General features: G+C 40.2%; 1 protein-coding gene across 2 annotated transcripts in view; it reads right to left on the minus strand.

The window, feature by feature from the left end:
- LOC149141470 (SWR1 complex subunit 6-like) overlaps nt 1-24067 on the minus strand; it is a 277229-nt gene that overhangs the window by 44776 nt on the left and 208386 nt on the right. For both annotated transcript variants that reach the window (XM_089447232.1, XM_089447231.1), the window contains one exon: nt 18901-19003. In XM_089447232.1, coding sequence (XP_089303358.1) covers nt 18901-19003 — 103 coding nt within the window. The remainder of the gene's footprint in view (nt 1-18900; nt 19004-24067) is intronic.

The raw sequence follows: 24067 nt of genomic DNA on the forward strand, positions 1-24067 counted from the left end.
ATATATTATCAAGTTATTCTTCTGAATTCTGACGCAAATTACTTTTGCAACCTACACTAATTAAATATTTGATCTCATGAAACAGAAAACAGAGCAAAGAACAAGGTACATAAGACACACTTATTTTTGGACACAATAGTCCCCGGAAAAACCCAATGTGGGAAACCAATGCAGCAGTTCTGAGGGTTTATTATTATGCAGGAGAAATATTTGAATACAAATCTAGGATGCTCATCTAGCAATCCTTTACAGAGAAAATACTGGCAGAAAATCCAAGAGAGTTTTACCTCACTTCACCAGGAAAAATTCTAGCTGATACAGCACAAGACTGGCTAACCTCGGTTATTTTTGCATCACCTCTTCTGCCCTCTATGTCAGCTTTCCTGGTTGTTCCGGCAGTTCCCGGTAGTTCCAGTTATTCCCGACAGTTTCGGCTTCTTCCCTCTGCGTCAGCTTTCTTGGTTGTTCCGGCTTCTGTGTGACAGACAGCTTTTCTGCTCTGCTGGCTCTCTCTGCCTCTCTGTCTGTATTCTCCGGAAAGTCTTTCTCTCGGATTCTCACTACCCCTCTGCTGCAGAATGATCACTTAATTCGAAATCCTTAGCAAACCCTACCCTAGGAATCGAATTCTTGATCAATTCGTTCTCTCCGTGTGTGTTTCCAAATGAACCCCAAGCCTCCATTTTATACTTTCCTTGTTAAGTCCTCAACGACCGAGATTAAGTCTCTAGTCAACAGCTAAGATTAAAACATGACTAGATCCGCCTTCTAGATCATTCTCACCCATATTTTGATTAATACCCATTAATATTTTAATTTTCTTAAGTTTGGACTTAGGAACCCCATTAAAAATATTAGTTATTTTAATAAAATAGGATTTGGGCGGAATTTCACCAAACGATTTATGGGTTTTTTAGAACTCATGTGTCTTAGCCTCTCAACCAATTTTCAAGGCTAGATCACTTCCAATGCTACCAAAAACTAACAGTTTCCGCAAAACAGAGGCACAGAAACTCGGATTCTCTGGATTCTTCGGATGGGTACAAGTCTGAAATCCGCATTACAGAAGGGCAGACAATCTTGGATGCCGCAGTGATGAAACTTCGGAAGTCTGTCTATGGTGCAGTATGCAGATACCTTGGTACAGTCTTGGTGATCACTGTCCATAGTGCAATCTTAATGATGAAGGTCTCGGCATACTAAAGACACAGTCATAGTCTCAGCATACATGTTAGAAGAAGGATCTCGGTAACACTCATTGTCTCGGCATATATATTAGACGCAGTCACAGTCTTCGTGCATTTATGATGAAGAGGATCTCTGTGATCATTCAGTCTCGGCATGCCTTCTAGACACAGTCATGATCCCAGTATAGTTGCAATCATGGTCTCGGTGGTGTTCTAATGAAGATCTCGATGTAGCAATGATCTCAGTGTAGCAAGGTGCAACAAAGATGTAATAGCAATCAAGATCTCGATGGTGCAGTAGAGATGGCCTCAATGTTGTAGCAATGATGATGATCTCAACAGTGACAAAGAAGAGGATTGGTGTCTTGGTCTTGGAGTGGCTAAATAGGTCAAGGGTCATGGTCTTGGTATTCGTCAATTGGAATCTCTATAAGAAGAATTTTGTGTGGGTTTTCCTCTCAAAGAGTGAGAGGTTTTGGCCCTAGCAGAAAGCCAATATCTTGTGTTCTTGTCTCTTTTGATTTGGTAGCTATTTGATGAACTAAGAAGACACACTCTAATAATAACAAGTGAAGATTGTGCTAAGATGAAAAAGTTAAAAACACCTCACAAATAGTTATCATGACTAGAAGAATCTCTTTAACTCTAATTTCCCTAGATTCTTCAACATGGTATCAGAGCTAAGGTGCTGAAGTCAAAGGAAGGGAAACAAAGAGACATTCAAGGATCAAGCTTCAAGAAGGATATCAAAGAAAGGGATCAAGATCTACAAAAATCAGTCCATAACAGCAGTCTACAACAGCAAGAGCTTTTGTCTCCATAGTCATCATCAAAAGGCCATCAAGACCCTCATCAAGTTGTCTACAAAGCAAGGTAGCTCAAAGGACCTCAAAAACGAAGATCACATCATCTTGGAACAGGTTGAAACCCTAGAAGCAGTCTGATCTACACTACAAAAGAAGGCAAAGCATATTGAAGGCAAGAAGGCATTGTCATCTTCAAGGTTATAAAAACAAGCAAGGATCATCTCCTTGCCCTAGAAGAAGATCATCCAAGAAGAAGCCCTAATACATCTTCTTCAACCATCATCAAAGTGATCAAGTGGAAGAGTTCATCTTCACTTGGCAAGTATCTTTTCATTCTATAATCAAGTTTGGTTAAATGACTTCGTGTTTGCAAGGAGATCTATAAATCGGTTGGGTCATCAAGATTCCTTGCATAAGGAGGATAGATATAGTCCCCGGAAGAGAAGTCATATGAAATCAGTCTTAGGTCCTCTCATCCCTATGTAGCAAGAGAGGTGACATAAAAGAGAGATATGAAATGCTAGAAGATATACTCTCTGAAATGCAGTGAAGAAGGTCATATCACTTAGACCTGATTGAAGGTATCAAAGAATAAAGGAATATCTTCATAAGATCCCAATTGGGAGATGAAGATAATCATCATTGTTCTAACTGATAGGCAAGGTAACAAATGTCCATGAACAAGAAGGTTACCTCATTCAACAATTTGTGGTCTCTATGCTAGATAGAGAAAGACAAGTTGATGGAAAAAGTATTGAAGGTTAAAGGACTCAAACATGTGCAGAAAGGAAAGGGAAGTTTGGTCCTCAAACAAGACAGAATAGTATAGCTAAGATTCAATGCTATGGAAATATTATAGAAAGAAGCTCATATCACCAGAAAGATGGAGGAAGCTGAAGAAAAGGGCCAAGGAAAGTGGGAGTAATAGATCTATACTATGATCGAGATGGTATCCCTCACAAAAGGGTCCTATCATAAGCTCCTAAATCTTGTGTTATAGATATGACCATGATAATAAGATGCATCGTGGAAGCATTAGAAACTAAAGCTCGTGACATCACCATGGGAATCATGAAGGACAAAATCCATGGCAGTCAAACATGAAGGATATAACTCTTGGGAACCTCATTGGACATTGCAGGAAAGGAAGAAGTCATCCAGGACAAGGCTCATCATACATCAAGTCAAAAAGGAAACATTTGCCAGATGGGGATATACAAGATCCTCAATATTCTCTGAAGGAATCCTCATCGGAGGGTTCACTAATCTAGAGAGGAAGCAAGTGTTTCATCAGGAACTCCAACTTATGGAATTCATGGGATGATGGTGTGATGACATGATGCAGATCAAGATCTTTTCAATCAAGGAAGCTGTTGGAAGAAGCCTAGATGACCTAAAGATAAAATGAGGTATGTATGCTTGTGTTTAATATTATAATGTCATGTCGTATGGTTGCAGGTAACAAGGATCATTACTTCTATCTTGAGAAGCATGATCAAGAGAAAAAGAATCTCCTCCTCTGAAAGGATGCAGGAAGGCATAAGTCACACTAGATGAAATCAACATAATATGTCCTCATATGAAGTATGAGGTGGTTGACTACAATTGAGAAACTCTAATTGAAAGATCCTAGAAATGGAATGTGTGAGGAAGCGAGAGATCGATATGTAACCCTGATGAAGGCGATCAACATCCAAAAGACCAAGAAGACTTGACGAGGAAATCTCCCAGAAAGATATGAAGACTCTGATGATGAAGATCCTTGACAATGGATATCTTTGGGAGATGTGTCAACATGTATGCAGGATGTTGATACCTATAGGAAGATGTCATGATGAAGAGCCATCTCGTAAGGTATGATTTGATTTAATATTATGTTTTGATTTCTTGAATAATATCTGGATGAGTTCATGCAGGGGTACTCGAACAAGAGTTGTAAGTACAAGTACAACTAGCATTCATGTGGTGGATGGAAGAAGCATGATGAGAAAGAAGTAGTCATATGAAGAAGGTTCCAGATATGTATCAAGAAGGCCACTTTCCATGAAGAAAGGAATGACATGAAAAACCAAGAAGGAAAGTGATCGATGGTTGATGCCCTACAAGGAAGAAGCTCAACTGAATTTCATGACATCAAGGAAAGAAGTTGATCAAGAAACTGAAGGACCCACGAAGAAGAAGTTGTTGATGAAAAAGGAGAGTCTCTTGTTAAGAGGGAGCTCTGACAGGTCCCTGATCAAGAGGGAGCTTGGATTGGGTCACCCCTGATTAAAAAGGAGTGACAGTTGTGTTTTCTATTTCATGTGTCATGCACTAGGCCAGGACTACCAGCCGTAAGTTTTAGTGAATTCCACGAAGAGAAATGTAGACACATGATGGATGTATCTTCCCTAGTTGAGAGGGAGAGATAGACACAACATTCTTGTCTTCATTTGGGAAGAAAGAATGGAGAATTGGGTGATCATCTGGCATCTGATACTCTTTGAGGATGTGTAGGGCATCCAAGATAAGAGTAGGCAAGAGGACCAATATTCTTTGAGGGTTGGGAACCCAAGATAAGAATAGTCCTAGAAGGTCATACACAGTGAACACACGGGTGGTTATGTACCTTGAGAGAGTGATGAAGGTGTCTATAATCATTGGTCTCGCCAACATTGTAGCTCATGGTCTCGTGGAGAGATGGAGCTGTTAGTGAAGGCCTTACACTGTGACAATGTTGATTTATATGATGCTATACAAATGGGATTACCAAACTAATTCTTCTTATGAGAAATTCTTCAAATTGAGAATGACCAAGTACCAGTATGAACACCTCTGTAGTTAAGAGGGAGTGTTGAAGAAAGTGTAACTAGGTTCAGTCTTCATAATGACTTTGTAAACAATGAAATGAAAGAAATAAAATTATGTGTATGCCTTGCTACATGGGTTTCATGACAAAGAAGTTTATTTGTTAATGGCTCCAATTGAGAGCCTTAGGATTTATTAATAAGTCAAAGAGTCAATGTCATGTATGAAGAAGCTCTTCTTGAGCCTATGTATAATGTATACAAGTCTATAAAAATGTCTAACATCCCTCCAAAGACAAGCACAATCCTCTTGAAGAAGTCGGCTAGCAAAATGAATAAACTGCAGTCATGTCAGCTCAAATAAGATGACACATCTCTTAGTTGGTTCATGTCGGCTAAATATGGAGGACAAACTACTATATATACCCAGCTAGGGTCTGCGCAAAACAGAGGCACAAAAACACAAATTCTCTGAATTCTTCGGATGGGTACAAGTCTGAAATCCACATTACAGGAGAGCAAACAATCTCGGATGCCACAATGATGAAACTTCGGAAGTCTATCTATGGTGCAGTATGCGGATACCTTGGTACAGTCTTGGTGATCATTGTCCGTAGTGCAATCTTAATGATAAAGGTCTTGGCATACTAAAGACATAGTCATAGTCTCGGCATACATGTTAGAAGAAGGATCTCGGTAACACTCACTATCTCAACATATATATTAGACGCAGTCACAGTCTTAGTGATCACCATCTCATAGTCTTAGTGCATTTATGATGAAGAGGATCTATGTGATCATTTAGTCTCGGCATGCCTTCTAGACACAATCATGATCCTAGTGTAGTTGCAATCATGGTCTTGGAGGTGTTCTAATGAAGATCTTGATGTAGCAATGATCTCAGTGTAGCAAGGTGCAACAAAGATGTAATACCAATCAAGATCTCGGTGGTGCAGTAGAGATGGCCTCAGTGTTGTAGCAATGATGATGATCTCAACAGTGACAAAGAAGAGGATTGGTGTCTTGGTCTTGGAGTGGCTAAATAGGTCAAGGGTCATGGTCTTGGTATTCATCAATTGGAATCTCTATAAGAATAATTTTGTGTGGGCTTCCCTCTCAAAGAGTGAGAGGTTTTGGCCCTGGCCCTGGCAGAAAGCCAATATCTTGTGTTCTTGTCTCTTTTGATTTGGTAGCTATTTGACGAACTAAGAAGGCACTCTCTAACAGATCTTTGGCCAATGTAACAGATCTCAAGGAGCCAAGTTGTGTTTTGAGCATTACTCAAACTCCTTTACTACGAGGGTCGAATTCATCCAGTGGGAATGACAAGTTTTCATCTTTGTTTGGGAGCCATAACAAAATTTTGCACGAGAGACTGAATATCTTTCCTCAAGGGACATGCTTCCACTATCTGTTGAAAGGTACGAGTCATGGGCATCCAACATTCATGTTATATTGAAATTTACTTGGCATTTAAGTTCATTGTATATGAGAATAAACTCAGAAGGGAACCTACAACATTCCATACACAAATTATGCATCAATGACTCAGAACACAAAAAAAATTATGAATGTTCCGAGATTACCTATCTTGTTATCAGTATTTATCCTCTGTTGTGCATTGACACAAATACTGTCGTTGTAATCGTCAATAAATATCCCAAGTGGTGCGCAGAACTGGCTGCTAGAGTATATCAGTGTTTTACATGTTGTTGTAGTAGCTTTATATTACCATTATATCCATATATGTTGGTTGAACAATGGAGTTTCTCAAATACCTTGTACACCAACACAACAGTACCTCAATAAACTGCAATATGGACCAAACAAAGAAACCAAACAATAGACCTTTGTCAAGGGGAGTTTATGCCATCCTCCAGAAATAACAACCAAATGATTTTCAGAAGAAGCCGGAGATTGGACACAAAATCCTTGCACTTGGAACATATTTGAAACACATGAAGGTCACATGGAAAGTTCTTTTCAAACTTGATGAACTGGATGCACTCCTTTCCAAAGTGAGCCAGTTAGAAGGGAAGAAATTAATTTGGGCTCTAAAACTAGTTATGCTAGCTCTCATACAGAACAAGTTCCTGGAGGAACCTTGTGAAGGGGTTAGACTTCTCGTAGCATCTTGTTTTAGTAACATTATGAGACTAACCGCCCCTATAGCTCCTTACAATGATGATGTTATGAGGAGAGTTTTCAGACTGATAATAGACACTTTCCAAGACTTGGACAACAGTGCAGGCTCTACCTTTGGGAAGAAGCTTGAGATTTTAAAAGTCATGGCCATGGTCAAAACATATGAAATCATGTTTGATCTTGAGTGTGATTATCTTATCCTGCAGATGTTCCGATGCTTCTTCAACATTAGGAAACATCATCCTGACATAGTCATAGCACACATTCAGTCCATCTTGTCATCATGTATGAGAGGTCGTGATGCCATTCACCGAGAGTTGCAGTCTCAATTGTTGTACGTTTGGAGGAGAGAGCAGTTGGTCTCACCTACTGCTTATGAACTAGTCGAGAGGTTGGTTGAGCAGAACATTGGGTTGTTCAGGAGACAGTTGACCAAGGAGGAGTTGCTCAGGTTTGGTGGATCATGCAGCAGGAATGAGCTGAGGAGGAAGGGACTTTGCTTCATCTACAGGCGACCTTGGGGACCTGACCACTCATGCTTGAGTGACACTGAGGAGATGACAAAGGTAGAGCAAGTGGAGATTCCTTCTAACCTTCAGGGCGAGGATTCTTCTTTGGACGAGTCCATGGGTTCATACGAGGATGCCTCCGAGGAGCATGAGTCATGTAGAGTCATTGACAACAGGCCAGATTTATATGATGAGCAGTCAGTGGACCCTATGGGAGACATTCAAGATGATGTGTTAGGCCCCTATACTACTAGTGTAACACCTTATTGTTATTAGTACAACCCCCTTATTATATTGATGTACCTATGTAGTGCCCATATTGTTACTATTGTGCCCCACTTATTATTGTGCCCTTACATTATTATTGTTATGTCGGCTCTGATTATATTATGACCCCTTAGACTCCTATATATAGAAAGGAGGTCTTTTCATTTGTATAATCAAAGAATCATTCATTTGTGTAATGTAAAGGAGGTTGCCCCCTCGAAGAGGCTAAATTCTAAGGCGTTGATCTATCTTTTCTATCTTTTTGTGAGCTAGTTTCATAACATGATGAGTCACCAATGGTGATTCAACATGTGCAGCATATGGTGGAGCATGAGTCAGTTGAGGAGGGTGATGTGCACAGTATGCATGATGAGCCTTTTGGGGAGAGCAAGTTGGAGGTTCACATTGGGCCCGTGATGGTGGAGGATGAGCAGCCACCCTTGGGGTCAGCTAGTGATGAACAGCAAACAGATGTACAGACAGATTGTAGGGTGGTAGTATTTGCAAACACTTGTCCTCAAGAGGTGTTGGAGGCTGATAGGGTAGTTTTGTGGGGGTCTAGTAGATAACAAGAGTGCGGAGTTCCCGATCAGAGGAGGGAGGATCTATTAGAGATGGTGGTGCATCCATTTTTTAGCCTATCCATTGATGCGTGCAGATAGGTGCAATGGCAGCTGGTGGAGCTGTAGTATTTAAAGGACGTAGCCCTCTCCAGGAGTACATAGAAAGGGCTTGCAACACATCTTGCACACTTTTCCCGTTATAGAGAGAGGGGCAAGCCTCCTTAGACAGATCTTATTGATGGACTGGACAGAGCAGCATGAGTTGAGCATGGACCGGCAACAACATAATAGACTTGTTCCATACATAGGTGTCCTTGCATTTGATTCTCTTCATGAGATAGATTGGCAGGAGATCATGAGTTGGTATCCTATTGATGGAGTATCATTCTTAGTTCGAGGAATAGTACAGTAGGAGCCCTTAGATGAGAGGGTTATTGCATGTTCTAGTGGGTAGTGGGTTGTGGACCGACAGTTCATCAGCGTTTCAGTAGCACTAGCCCAACATCAGTAGAGTGGGATTGACTTCGGCTTATGTTGGAGATGGGATTGGAGAGAGTTGACGAGTTGGTATTCGCTTTATGGAGCAGCAACTATAGCTGGAGACAGAGAATAGTCTGAGCCATGGGACTTGGGTGATGATTGGCCATGGTGGCATTGGGATCCAGGAGGATTGGTTGATGACAGGTACAGTTAGAGATCAGTTTGGGATCCGGGCATTGAGGGGTCCATTCATGATGGGTTGACACAGAGGCAGAGCATCACCCAGTGGTTCGTATGGGATCCAGGCATTGGGTCTCAGTTGTGTTGGGCCACCAAAATGGTCCACAGGTTTGGATTGCTTGAGGGCAAGCAATCTTGGAGCAGGAGGATTTGTAATGTTCCTTTTTTTGGTATTCCTTATGACATGGTTAGGATGGACTTTCAAAGTTGGGGGCAGACAGGTCACAGGTGCGGGTTGGTGTCCTCAGTGGGCCCAGTGGCTTTTGGAGGGGTTTTGAGGAGTTTCTATGACATCTGATGGCATTCTCTTGGTATATTCCCTCATCTTCACCGTTTGCCTTTCGTTCTGGCACACTCCGACAACTTTCAAAAAACAAAGTTATTATTGGGCCTGACTCAATTAATTACGCTTAAGGTGGCATTCCGGGAGGAATACTTGACAGAACACCTTAGTGTAATAGCTCGTTGGAACCGGAACGAGAAGATCTACATGATGGGATGGTTAGATGTGAGTTTCAGTGACCTGAGGAGACATGGTGGCCAATTTACCCTTTTCCCGAATTAAAAAGAATATTTAATTAAAATAAAAGAGGGAAAAGTGCTCCATGATTAAAATAATAATAAAATAGGAGGTTCTAGAGGGGTCCATCAGATCTATAAAAGAGGAGGAGGAGGCCATTGGAGGACATCTTGGATTTGATATTTCTTCTTGTATGAGAGGTTGAGAACCCGGTTCTCTACTTCAGCAGTGGCCCAAAGACGGAAACCCTTGGGTGATTTTGGTGAGAGTGGACGAAAACCCACCTCATCTCCTTGTTGGATTCAGCCAGAATTCACAAGTGCAGTGATTGAGTTCAATTTAGTTTTGGTGGAGGGCCAGGGTAGCATTGGAGCAGATTCTTGAGGCCAGTTCTATCTCAGCTATATCAGTTGTTTTGGCATGTAAAACCCCAGTTTATATATTATAAATAAAGCTGAGATTTCCTTCTGCTCATTATCATTATTTGCATGTTCTATGTAGTAAAATTTTACATGGAAATCTTCTGTTTATGAATGGAGAATTTTATCTAAAGTATTTATGAGTTAAAATTTCAAGAAAACCCCAAATTTTTCCATTTGGAACATTACAGTGGTATCAGAGCCTTGGTCTTGGCTCAACCTCGGGTTTTTCAGTTTTCAGTTGCGGTGATTATTGTTGAATGGTTTTGCCAGAGAAGCCATAATCCAATTCCTGCAGCAAACTAGGAATTTGCTAAAAGGAGCTCAACAAATTTTTTATTTTTAATATGCTACAAAATTTTAGATATTGTCCCCTGAATATTAATTTTGGGACAAGTTAGTTATATGGTGGTGAATTCATGGATGCGTAAGGTCAAATATTTTGAAAAAGGGGTGGTATTAAAATTGAATTTTAAAAAGAAAAAGTCAAAGGCCCAAAATCCTTTTAACTTTTATGAGGGTCGTAACATAATGTTTGAAGAGCGGCAAGTGAAACTCTTTTAAAAATTCGCAGGCCATCAAATAATTTGAGTTGTCGTATCAAACCTCAAATGACATATGCAATTCAAGCTACCGAGGGCCCATCTCAAAGGTGAAATAGTGGAGAATGTTGGAAGCCTCTGAGCAAAAGGGAAGACGGACACCGCAATCACTGAGTGTTTTTTCAGTGATTCAAGGGAGTCGAGAGATACGAATTATTCAAAAAGGACCGTCGGCCAAATTATATCAAATGTTTAATTTATAGGTGGGATTGTCAAATATTGGGGACGCATATTCTTCCTTTGTGAAGTTTGATCCCCCACTAGAGACTGAGCCAAATACAGAGACCGACTGAGTATTCTAAAATCATTGGTTTTCAGGTTTCCTGTTATTGAGACAGCAATCGCAACTCTTATTCGTGGCTGCAGGGCACTGGCATACCACATTGGCACAGGGAGATACTTCAGAATGTGTTGACCTTTCCACGTTAGTTAACCTGTTTTGTGGGAATCCCAGCCAATCAGTTGGGGTGAACATCTGTGTCAGGACAAATTATAAAATTCCCTGGCGAGCGATGCATGAATTGTTGTGTCATGTGATGGAAAATCTTAGGTGCCTGATTGGAGCGATAGGTAGTTGGATCAACTGTTGAATCAATTGATAGCGTACACAGGGAGGCCGCATCATAACTGAAAGACCCTATGCAAATACACCTCTGCATTAAATATCTTGTGGATCAAAGGCAGATGAAACCGTAATGTTGGTATATAAATACCATGTGTTCTGAGAAAATACCAATGGACAAGCAGCCATTTCCCTGATGGTATTTTTGCTAATAGAAGACAAGTCGGGGCTCAAGGGCGTCGTATTTCATGCCTTAACATAGGTCGCATTCCTCTGAAATCAAAAGATCGTGAAGAGTCCATGTTAAATTTCCAAGTCAGATCAAGTTTTGGGACGAGTTTCATTGTGCATGGTTCGATGGACGAGTTCCCCTCTACAAGGTTCGATGGTGTGATTGGAGTCTGAATATGTTGTTTCCAAATACTAAGTACGCAAGAACAAAAGCTTCACGTGCCAGCATTTAATTGACAGATGTTTGACCTGGCTATGATTGGCAATGAGTGTTGAGCGTATACATATCCTGATTTGACATTGTTGTTGTCTATATGTTGTTGGAGCAAAACTTGTATAACAACTTGCTACTATCGTCTTATCACGTATGATCTAAGCCCTGAAGACAGTGTGCAAATCAACGAGTGACACAACTCTGCATCTAATTCCTGAAGCAGCATATGGAGAATTGATGACTGAATGTTATTTAGAAATGCCAACGTGTAGTATTTTGCATGTAGAATTTATGGTAGCAGTACATATAGAACACTTGTAGATAACTAAGGGTGTAATTGCAGGAGTTAGATCAATGTGTGACAGATCTCAAGGAGCCAAGTTGTGTTTTGAGTATTACACAAACTCCTTTACTAAGAGGGTTGAATTCATCCACAAGAAGGACAAGTTTTCATCTCTATTTGGGAGCCATAACAAAATTATGGGTAAGAGACTGAATATCTTTCCTCAAGGGACGTGCTTCCACTATCTGCTGAAAGGTATGAGTCCTCGGCATCCAACATTCATGCTATATTGAAATTTACTTGGCATTTAAGTTCACTGTATATGAGAATAAACTCAGAAGGGAACCTACAACATTCCATACACAAATTATGCATCAATGACCCAAAACACAAAAATTTTGATAATGTTCTGAGATTACCTATCTTGCTATCAGTATTTATCCTCTACTATGCATTGAGTCAAACACTGTTGTTGTAATGGTCAATAAATATCCCAAGTGGTGAGCAGAACTGGATGCTAGAGTATATTAGTGTTTTACATGTTGTTGTAGTATCTTTGTGTTACCATTATATCCATATATGTTGGTTGAACAATGGAGTTTCTCAAATACCTTGTACACCAACACAACAATACCTCAGTAAACTACAATATGGACCAAACAAAGAAACCAAACAACAGACCTTTGTCAGGGGGAATTTATGCCATCCTCCAAAAAGAACAACCAAACGATTTTCAGAAGAAGTCGTAGATTGGACACAAAATCATTGCACTTGGAACAGATTTGAAACACATGAAGGTCACGTGGAAAGTTCCTTTCGAACTTGATGAACTGGATGCACTCCTTCCCAAAGTGAGCCAGTTAGAAGGGAAGAAGCTAATTTGGGCTCTAAAACCAGTTATGCTTGCTCTCATACAACACAAGTTCTTGGAGGAACCTTGTGAAGAGCTTAGACTTCCCGGAGCATGTTGTCTCAGTAACATTATGAGACTAACCGCCCCTATAGCTCCTTACAATGATGATGTTATGAGGAGAGTTTTCAAACTGATAATAGAGACTTTCCAAGACTTGGACAACAGTGCAGGCTCTACCTTTGGGAAGAAGCTTGAGATTTTAGAAGTCATGGCCATGATCAGAACATATGAAGTCATGTTTGATCCTGAGTGTGATGATCTTATCCTGCAAATGTTCCAATTCTTCTTCAGCATTAGGAAACATCATCCTGACACATTCATAGCACACATGCAGTCCATATTGTCATCATGTATGAGAGGTTGTGATGCCATTTGTTGGGAGTTGTCATCTCAATTGTTGTCCGTTTGGAGGAGAGAACAGTTGGTCTCACGTACTGCTTATGAACTAAGTTGGTTGAGCAAAACATTGGGTCGTTTAGGAGACAGTTGACCTAGGAGCAGTTGCTCATGTTTGGGGGATCATGCAGCAGGAATGAGTTGAGGAGGAAGGGACTTTGTTTCATTTGTAGAGCACCTTGGGGACCTGACCACTCATGCTTGAGTGACATTGAGGAGATGACAGAGGTAGAGCAGGTGGAGATTCCTTCTAACCTTCAGAGCGAGGATACTTCTTTGGACAAGTCCATGGGTTCATACGAGGATGCCACCAAGGAGCAAGAGTCATGTAGAGATCATGAGCAATCAGTGGACCCTATGGGAGACATTCAAGATGATGAGTCACCAATGGTGATTCAACATGAGCAGCATATGGTGGAGCATGAGTCAGCTGAGGAGGATGATGTGCACAGTATGCATGATGAGCCTTTTGGGGAGAGCCAGTTGGAGGTTCATATTGAGCCCGTGATGGTGGAGGATGAGCAACCACCCTTGGGGTCAGCCAGTGATGAGGAGCAAATAGATGTACAGACAGATTGCAGGGTGGCAGTATTTGCAGACACTTGTCCTCAGGAGGTGCTGGAGGTTGACAGGGTAGTTTTGCAGGGGACCAGTAGATAGCAGGAGTGCGGAGTTCTCGATCAGAGGAGGGAGGAGTTGTTCGAGATGGTGGTGCATCCATTTTTGGGCCTATCCATTGATGCGGTGCAGATAGGTGCAGTGGCAGCCAGTGGAGCTGTAGTATTTCCATGATGTAGCCCTCTCCAGGAGTACATAGACAGGGCTTGCAACACATCTTGGCCACTTTGCCCGTTATAGAGAGAGGGGCAAGCCTCCTTAGACAAATCTTGTTGATGGACTGGATAGAGCAGCATGAGTTGAGCATGGACCAGCGACAGCATAGTAGACTTGTTCCATACATAGGTGTCCTTGCATTTGATTCTCTTCACAAGATAGATAGGCGAGAGATAATGAGGTTGTATCCTATTGATGGAGTATCATTCTTAGTTCGAGGCACAGTACAGCAGGAGCCCTTAGATGAGAGGGTTATTGCATGTTAAAATGGGCAGTAGGTTGTGGACCGACAGTTCATCAATATTTCAGTAGCACTATCCCAGCATCAGCAGAGTGGGATTGACCTCGGCCTATGCCAGAGATGGGATTGGAGAGAGTTGATGAGTTGGTATTCGCTTTATGGAGCAGCAACTATAGCCGGAGACAAAGCACAGTCTGAGCCATGGGACTTGGGTGATGATTGGCCATGGTGGCATTGGGATCCAGGAGGATTGGTTGATGATAGGTACAGTCAGAGATCAGTTTGGGATCCAGGCATTGAGGGGTCCATTCATGATGGGTTGACACAGAGGCAGAGCATCACCCAATGGTTTGTATGGGATTCGAGCATTTGGCCTCAATTGCGTTGGGCCACCAGAATGGTCCACAGGTTTTGATTGCTTGAGGGCAAGCAATCTTGGGGTGGGAGGATTTGTAATGTTCCTTTTTCTGGTATTCCTTATGACATGGCTAGGATGGACTCTCAGAGTTGGGGGCAGACAAGTCACAGGTGCAGGTTGGTGTCATCAGCGGGCCTATGGGCTTTTGGACGAGTTTTGAGGAGTTTATATGAGGTCTGATGGCATTCGCTTGGTATATTCCCTCATCTGCACCGTTTGCCTTTTGTTTCGGCACATTCTGACAACTTTCAGAAAATAGAGTTATTATTGAGCCCGACTCAATTAATTACGCTTAAGGTGGCATTCCGGGAGGAATACTTGATAGAACACCTTAGTATAATAGCTCATTGAAACCGGAATGAGAAGATCTACATGATGGGATGGTTAGATGTGAGATCCAGTGACCCGACGAGACATGGTGGCCAATTTACCCTTTTCCTGCATTAAAAAGAATATTTTAATTAAAATAAAAGAGGGAAAAGTGCTCCATGATTAAAATAATAATAAAATAGGAGGTTCTAGAGGGGTCCATCAGATCTATAAAAGAGGAGGAGGAGGCCATTGGAGGACATCTTGGATTTGATATTTCTTCTTGTATGAGAGGTTGAGAACCCAGTTCTCTAATTCAGCAGAAGCCCCAGGACGGAAACCCTCAGGTGATTTTGGTGAGAGTGGACGAAAACCCACCTCATCTCCTTGGTGGATTTAGACAGAATTGACAGGTGCAATGATTGAGTTCTGATCAGTTTTGGTGGAAGGCCAGGGTAGCATTGGAGCAGATTCTTGAGGCCAGTTCTATCTCAGCTATATCAATTGTTTTGGCCTGTAAAACCCCAATTTGTATATTATAAATAAAGCTGAGATTTCCTTCTGCTCATTATCGTTATTTGCATTTTCTATGTTGTAAAATTTTACATGGCAATCTTCTGTTTATGAATGGAGAATTTTATCTGAAGTATTTCTAAGTTAAAAGTTTAAAAAAACCCCAAAGTTTTCCATTTGGAACACATTACAGCTAAGCTCGCCACAGCCTCGCAAAATGTGATATAATAAACAGATTTTGTGGCACATTCCACAAACGATTATTTGGTTAACTTTTCAACCCCACCAACCCGCGTCCCACCTCAACCAAGTGAGTTTGCAAAACTCTCTGCAAAATGCAAGAATGACATTTAAAATCTTCTGCAATGCAATGTATATCTGTTAACATCCAATCATATCATTAATTGCCATATCTAGGGAAATTATGGGGAAATCTCTATAACTAATTGAAGCACTAAGTCTTTAACTTGTCAATATTATGCCATTACCTTTGATCAAATCTTCAAGGGAGAGGTGAATTCGAAACAAGAAATTTGTAAGAATAGTCAATGCCAATCACTAGCAATCCAAGAAAATGTGTTGATTCCATTTCGTGAGTAGCGGAACTGGAGTAAGAACTTTCAAAAGGACACTATGAGTTCTAAAAAATGCCAAAAAACTGTTAAGTGTCAAAAACTTAGAATGGGAACTTGGCATTTTTAAAAGGAAACTTCTTTTGCAAGACGTTATAAGCTCTCTTTCATATATCAAAATTTAAGAATTTCATGAAAGCATACTGATGATGTGATGCCAACCTAAGTTGCATATACCCCAATGATGCAACCTAAGCCACATATACCCACAGTATGCAAATAAAATTGCATGTCACACTATGTCCCAGGAATTCCAAATTCCATACTTTGGGAAACCTTCCATAACCAAGGTTTAACTCTCTTTAATTAAATGCTTAAGCGGAAACATTCATTTAACTATCCCACAGGTTTCGACTTTGGGTTATTTTCACCTCCGATGCTTATCAACCATACCCTAGTCTTTAGACTTTGGTTAAAACTCAAACTTAACCCATAATATATTAATCCCGCTTATTTCTATTATAATTTCCATATAATAGAAATATTTCATAACCCACACTTAAACCTTACCTTTCCGCCATTCTTCAAACCTTTGCACATATATCGATGCTCTCCTGAGTACTTAGCACGTTAAATCTCCACCATCGATCTCATTTCTCAATCCGATAGTTGTCGCGTCACCCGATCGCCAACTAGCTTGGCCGATCTCCACTGTTGATCTATCTCGTCCAATCCAATGGCTATCGTGTCGTCCGCTCGCCAACTAGCTCGAACAATCTCCACCGTTGATGTGACCCATCCAATCAAAGGATTATCGCGCAATCTCGCATGAAATTAAGCACGAACGATATCAGACCAAGAGCGCGCGAGAAAAGTGGTTTTCTCTTTCCATCGTGCGCTACGTGTCGACCGCTAAGGGTAATCGCATGAAATTTAGGAATACAGCTTACCACCTTTAGGGCGCGCAAGATACCACTTCCCGCTTATCGAATACTACCCACGTGTTTAAATCAAAACCTTTAATATAGACGCTTAACCAAAGGTTTAACGCTTAATCTCAGTATTAACCCTTAATGCTAACACATGGTTTTAATCTCTGTCATTCATTTTCTTGACTTTATTTTGCGTGACTTAATCTTAGCTGTCTATCGCACACAATCTCGTCCGTTGATCTGACTGATCCAACGGTTCCTGTGCACTGTTACATTCTTCTGTTTCTTACTATGTAATAGTCCATTCGGCTTTCAGCCTGTGCATTTGTTCTCGCCTTATGGTCTTCACTTGTTCTGATTTCTTCGTGCCTTTATGCTTCCTTCATAAGTCCTTAGGTTTTAGGAAACCTTACAGTTATACGTTCGCTATAACATTGAAGGTTTTCTCCAATACTGTCTGTGTGTAAAACCGTACACTCTTCTCTGCACTTCTTCTCTGATTATGCACACCTGCAACCTATGTTACGCAGAATTACTCTAGTCCACACAAAATCTATAATTCAATTACTCCATACACACCACAGAAACTCAAAAGTCGAGTTGTCTGTATTAATAAACAACATTTACACTAGAATTTCTTCCTCGGCCTGATCTTCTATATCAGTGGCCTTTCCTCTCTTTCCCGTAGGCCTAACTGACTGACTGACTGATTGAATGACTTTTAGACTTACATTTATACAAAAGGTTATGTTAACCAATTCTGGTTCAGATCCTTAATCTGCTAAACTAAATCCCGAATATCCTCTAAGTCCACTTTTGACTCCACTAATCCCTAAGAATCCTCTCTAGTTCCACAAATCACGAAACCAATTCCTAATCTAAGACTTACAATTGATTTCCAACTCTCTCAATCCCCACTAATCACTCATCATCACTTATGTTCTCCTACATTCGAGAGCATTTACAAATATCCTCACAATATCTAATATTCCAATCATTCAAAACATTAATAACTACATTAATTTGATACATAGGAATCCAACTTCCTTGAAAACACAAGACCCCCTAAGTTAACTAGAATATAATGATATTGCTGAGCTGGATGCTCCTGCATCATGATGTCTTAGAAAATTAGAGCTTGTTAATTTTTCGAAAGACTCTTGGTTGACCTTTTCCACAAATTTCAAAGTCTAATGTTTGATGCAGATTACAAAATGTAACCTTCAATTTTTTAAATTACAGTTATACCTTTATGCATTTTCCATTTAGAGAAATAAAGAATTATACAATATCCAGTTGCAGTGCAATTCATTATCTATGTCGATTTTCTCAGGCAAGTAAAATTTCATTTATAATAAGGTTGAATGAAGCCTTGATTCTTCAATAATGTCATCATAATAGTTCAGCACAGGTAAAAATATTCTTGTACATATCAATCTTAGAAAAACTCGTTGTTGTCTTGGGAACAACAGACTTGAAAAGTGATATGATTGGAAAACAAATAGAATCAATGATGCTTTTCACTTCCCTGTTTTAGACCCTCACAATAACGAAGTGGATAGAGACACAATATAAAATAAAACCTAGGACCCAAGCTTCCCTGAGAAAATGTCGGTACAAAAAATCTTCATCCATTGCAGGTTGAATACATGAGATGATAGTCCTCGTATTCATAATTTTTTTTATATTTAGAAACATGGAAATTAAATTTAGCACAGAGCAGACTTACATATCAACATAGTAGTTTAAAGTTTAAAACTTCAATGTGTATATACTTAAAGAAGTGATCTGCAATTTCTAATAGAGAAACCAGATTAGTGGCCATTTCAAGACATTTGACCATCCAGTATGTATATATTTAACTCTAGAATAAGGTATTTGACTCTAGGAATGCACACATCTCCATATAAGAAAATATCAAAAGGCATATAGTTTAGCTTTAATGTATAGAGGCAAACCTTGTTCATCTTCATCAAGAGATGCATCATCATCGTCGTCAACAACAACTACCTCAACACCAGCATTGTCATTCTCCAAAGCATCAAGGCGAGCAAGAGCAGCCTACACTCACATTACAGTTAAACCCTAAAATTATTTCATTTTGAAATAACAATTGGCAAATGTTGATATGACTATTATCTTTATTAACATAGGTAGCAATTTGAATCAATCGGAAAAACATAAAAGTTTTGGAACAATATGTGTTTAAAAGTGATACTTTAAAATGTTTTGAAATGAGATAAATCTTATCTATACATAGATTGAGTAGGGATGAAATTATGTATACAGCATCCATAAAGGTGTAGAGGCAAGAACTGTCAATTTTCATTTTTTCCACTGCTCTTTCTTTGTTGTTTTCTTAATCAATTCTTTTTTTCTTTGTTTCTAAACCATGTAGTCCACCCAAACCAAATTTAAGAAAGATAAAATGACAGTTTTTACATTACAGAAATGGCACTTCCCTAGTCAAATCCACTGGGAAAAGGCTGGAAAATGTTTCCTTAAGTATGAATACTTGAGGATCTAAGACACCTCAAATTCCATGAAACATTGGACATTTCCAATGAATGTGCAAGAGATTTTATATATTTTAGGATCCAAGACAACTCATATTTTCATGTAACATGAGACATCTCCAATGAATGTGCAAGAGATTTTATATATTTTAATTATTGTGAAAGCAATGAGCTTCCTCAAACTCCCTTGTCCCTTTCGCATAAATACATGATCAAGTCATGCATTATGCTCTGGTTTTAATATCTATCTCAAGAAGTAAGGAAAAGCCAAAAGCAGATGATTGAAAATTGTCACAGACTTAAACTAAAAAAATTATATTTTTGCCTCTCAAAATATACTCATTATTTTAGATTATCGATTGAAGTCTCAGGGTAAAGAGTTCAAATAGTTAAAGGAACCTACACAAGGGGTTAATAAAACTAAAATAAAAGATACCAGTAAGGGCAAAATAAATACCCCAAACAAGGACAAATCCAAGCACCCATTAAGCAAGCTTAGAAGGATTTCATGGTGAAGTAATTGGACAAACCCATGCAAAGAAACCTAAGGGACATTTCAATGGCCATAAATGATCTCAAATGCTCACCTTCAAAACCATCATAGGTTGGATAGAGACCACAAGTTTGTTGAAATACTTTTGAAGGTGGGAGAAGAAACTATAGAAACATGCTATTGTTAAAGTCACAAAGCTACCCAACGTGCCAAATTTTACATGGGCTCCTTGTAATGACACATGCACTCTACTACCCCCTGGAAGTTGGGTTTCAAGTTGAATTCAACCTCATGACATAACCCAGGAGTCAAGCTGTACATGCCAAGACACCTACACTTACCTAGGATGAAAAAAATCTTTATTTTTCCAACTATTCCTACCAATCGATCACTGTTGCTACAACCTAATAGTTCAACCTCATGTAGGAAGGATTTACTGTTGAGTTTTGTACCTCTTTGGTCAGTAGTCTGTCCCAAACAAAGCCTACAAATTGTTGCTATTATCATTCCTTGCTGAAACAGATGGGCAATTATTGAAGTAGCCCACCTACCATTCTCTCTCATTGAAGAAAATTATTGAAGTTTCATTACTGCAACCTCTCCCCCACAGAAGTAGAAATGTAAGTCAAAGAAAGCATTCTTTGATGCATTTGTAACCTTGGTTTTATCCAAGTTGACTGTCAACTACTGGATGTAATAAAAGATGGCCAGGGCATCAATCTGTTCTTTGCAGGCCCTCAGTGGAGGAGACCAGTAGGAACAAGCCATCAGCCAAGAGGAGCAGAGATATCAACACTGATATATAAGGCAGCCATCCCTGTCCTGAACATGCTCAAGGATGAAAGAATCCAGCTCATCAATGTGGATCTGTTATCACATGAATTTGCACCAATGGGCCTACATCATAAATCTGGACAACCAAACCAATCACCGTTCACTGTCTCTCTGTTTGGACTGGGGCTCTTCCTGTAGAAAATCCACGAAATTCTGCAACTGCTCTAATGAATAATCTGAAAACTAGTTTATTTTCATAAAGACACAGAATTTCTCTACTTGTTTGCAGCAGAATAGGAACAGAAATAAACACAGTCACACAATGACCAAAAACACAATATTTTCCAGGGAACCCAACTGGGAAAACCCTCTGCTTGTTTGAGAATTTTATTGATAGAATTTTGAGCAATAGATCTCTTACAATACAACTTTGTTTCAATAGAAAAACAATCCTGTTCTCCCTGCTTGTCCTAAGCTGAAACACCTTGCAAGAACCCTGATCCTGCTTCCTATTTCCTTGCGCAAACCCCAAGGAAATTCTCCTCTATCAACTGCGCACAGGTTTCTCCTTAGTACGCCCTTCCCACACACAAGCTTTTGCACAAACTCGTGCTCTCTATTGCCTTGTCTCACCAACTCGTGCTCACAAAACAATTAATACAATGAGTTCCTCCGTCCTCCTTATAAGCAAATCGCATAGGCTAAATCTGGCAAAATTATTTTTGGAAGTCAAACGAGTGCTTGATGAGTTAACTGAGTTAAACTGGCTCTTGTAACTTGTCTACTCTCAATTTAGAACTAAGACTCTTCGCATGTCAATTTCCAAAACTAACTCGCACTAGGAGACAACAAACTGAGCCTTCCACTCCAGCGCATCAGTCAAATTGATTCATGAACTGTCCTAATTTATACGAACTTGCCCTAAATTTTAGGAACTCATGCATGCTAAGGAAAAAGTGGTTGCAGTCTCTTTGACTAAGGCACAAGTCAAAGGACCTTTCTCGCTACTATTTTCAACACTCCCTCTTAGCAAGGAAGGTTCTTCTGGAAGAACCTCGTCCACCTGGATTTGTCTCCAATACTACCATGTTCACTATTGTTGCAGTTGCTCCCTCTAAACTATAAGACTTCCTTGCTTTCTTCTGCGGACCATGATCTAAAGACATTTCTTTCCCACCATGCTCTGCGAGTTTATCACTTTAGTCATAAGTGCCATGTACCTCTGTGGCTGCTTCCTCTGGCTGAAGGTGATGCTAAAAGATCCAACTCTCTCTTGATCCTCCTTAAACATATCCTCTGGCAACTTGCCTTGAACTCTCCCTATACTGGGAGTCACTCACTGAGTGGCTACAATCCACTCACCCTAGGCTCTACTCTTCATCATCCTACTGGTTAGCCCAATTGCCAACTAGCTTAGACTCAAACTGAGACACTAGTTGAGGCTCCATCTTGAGAGCTCTATCCTGTTCTCGCTCAACCACCACTTCTCTACTTTGAGCTCTCCCTACCTTGTTGCTCACGGTTGCAACTGTCTCTGCTTGCGACTTGTAGAGATTCTTTATTCTTACACCTATCTACTTCTTGCTATTGGAAAATTCAAGCTGTGGCAGCTTATTATACAATTTTCCTTTAACCTTAATATTTGTGAACTTTCTTAAACTTCTTATGTTCTTTAGTTAGATCTTTTCATCAAACAAATATCATGAATGAAACAGTAACAATAGAGGACACAAAAATTAGGCTCTCAGCTAGGGAAAAACTCCTCCAAGGGGAAAACTCAGAAAACTCTTCTCTTCTTAGGGAATATGCTTCCAATGGGACAACAAAGACCCAACCCTAGACCAAGTCCTTCTGCAAGTACCAAGTCAGCCCTTCCAGTAAGTCCTCCCTTGATCTAGTACCAACCAGCTTCAAACTACAACTTTGACCTCCCAACTTCAATATTGCTTCTTCGACCTGTAACTTCGGCCCTTGAAGCTGTTGCAGAAACCCTAGTCCAACCTCCTTTTGAGACCTTCCTTGACCAAGACAGCTACAACCAAGGTCAATGAGGTTACTATAGGGCAATTCTTCCTTCCAACAATAAGAGACTACACTTTGTCGTACCGCAACTCGGATCTGCAATTTCGGCCTCTTTTGTAGCTGCAAAACCCTAATCTTCCCACGTGTGAGAGAGAGAGGGCCCAAAAACATATTTTCTTTGTCTTCTAAGCATTCGCTCTTTCTTCCTTGTCTCTTCTTGCCCTAGATCGAACCTTTTCTCTTGGGATCGAACTTCTTGGTGAGTGAGTGTTAAATGAGGTTGAACTGCTCCTTTATATAGCCTTTCCAAGGGGTCGAATTCCCTCCTTTAGGCTAACTTGAGGCTGCCAAGGTGGACTTGTACTTTTGGAGTTTCTAGGATTTTCTAGGCACAAAATAAATTATTGTTCCAATCAGTGTTGATAATATCGGTATCGGGAAAATATCGGCGAGGGTCTAGAAAATATCTTATCGGCAATATCGGCGAAAATATCGGCAAAATATCGGCAAATATCGGCAAGCATAAAAAATGCATAATATATTCTTTTTTTTCAGATTTTTAAACATATAAAGCAATAACAACATGAAATAAACACATTGGCACATAAATATGAAGAAAACACTGATATATATGATGTCAAATAGAAATGATACATCAAAGGCGATACCAAATCCTACTGATCCCTGATAATTGTCCATTCAAGGACCCAAATGTGGAGAACCAATACAAAATAACATCACATATATAAAAGTATCTCATCATCATGAGCTATATGCAGCATAACAAATAAAACTAGCAGCTCTCTATCTGAAATCGTTGCTCTCTCCCCCTTTTACGGGAAAACATGATGGGCTGTTTGCCAGGCTTGCCCCTAGTAGTAGGAGGCCCTGACCCTGCCTCTGCACCTAATGTCAAATAATGAGTGCTAGGTATGGGGCTATGCTCTCCTATATCTATAGCAGATGGTGTTGATGTTGATGCTCCCGCAGTGTCCTCCTCCTCCTCCTGCTCCTCCTATGAGTGTTGCTACTCCTCTGACTCCGAGTCGTCCTCTTGCTGCCCTTGCTCTAATGGATCATCTGCCACTGGCTCTAACCATGAAGGTGACTCCTCCAAGAGGCGCTCCTCAGACTCCACCCTCCACGGAGACAATACATCAATATTGTCTAAGCTAAGTCACATGACACGAGGACACGAGACACGGAGGACACATAAATACGAGTATTCAATACGAAATGCAACAACCTGGAAACAAGACACGAGGGACACGTTTTATATATATATATATATACCGAAATATAGTTTTTTATCCATATTAA

The sequence above is a fragment of the Pinus tabuliformis genome, chromosome X (genome assembly GCF_031772625.1).
Source record: "Pinus tabuliformis cultivar Carrire ecotype Pingquan chromosome X, CPIR1, whole genome shotgun sequence".
Classification (NCBI taxonomy): Eukaryota; Viridiplantae; Streptophyta; class Pinopsida; order Pinales; family Pinaceae; genus Pinus; species Pinus tabuliformis.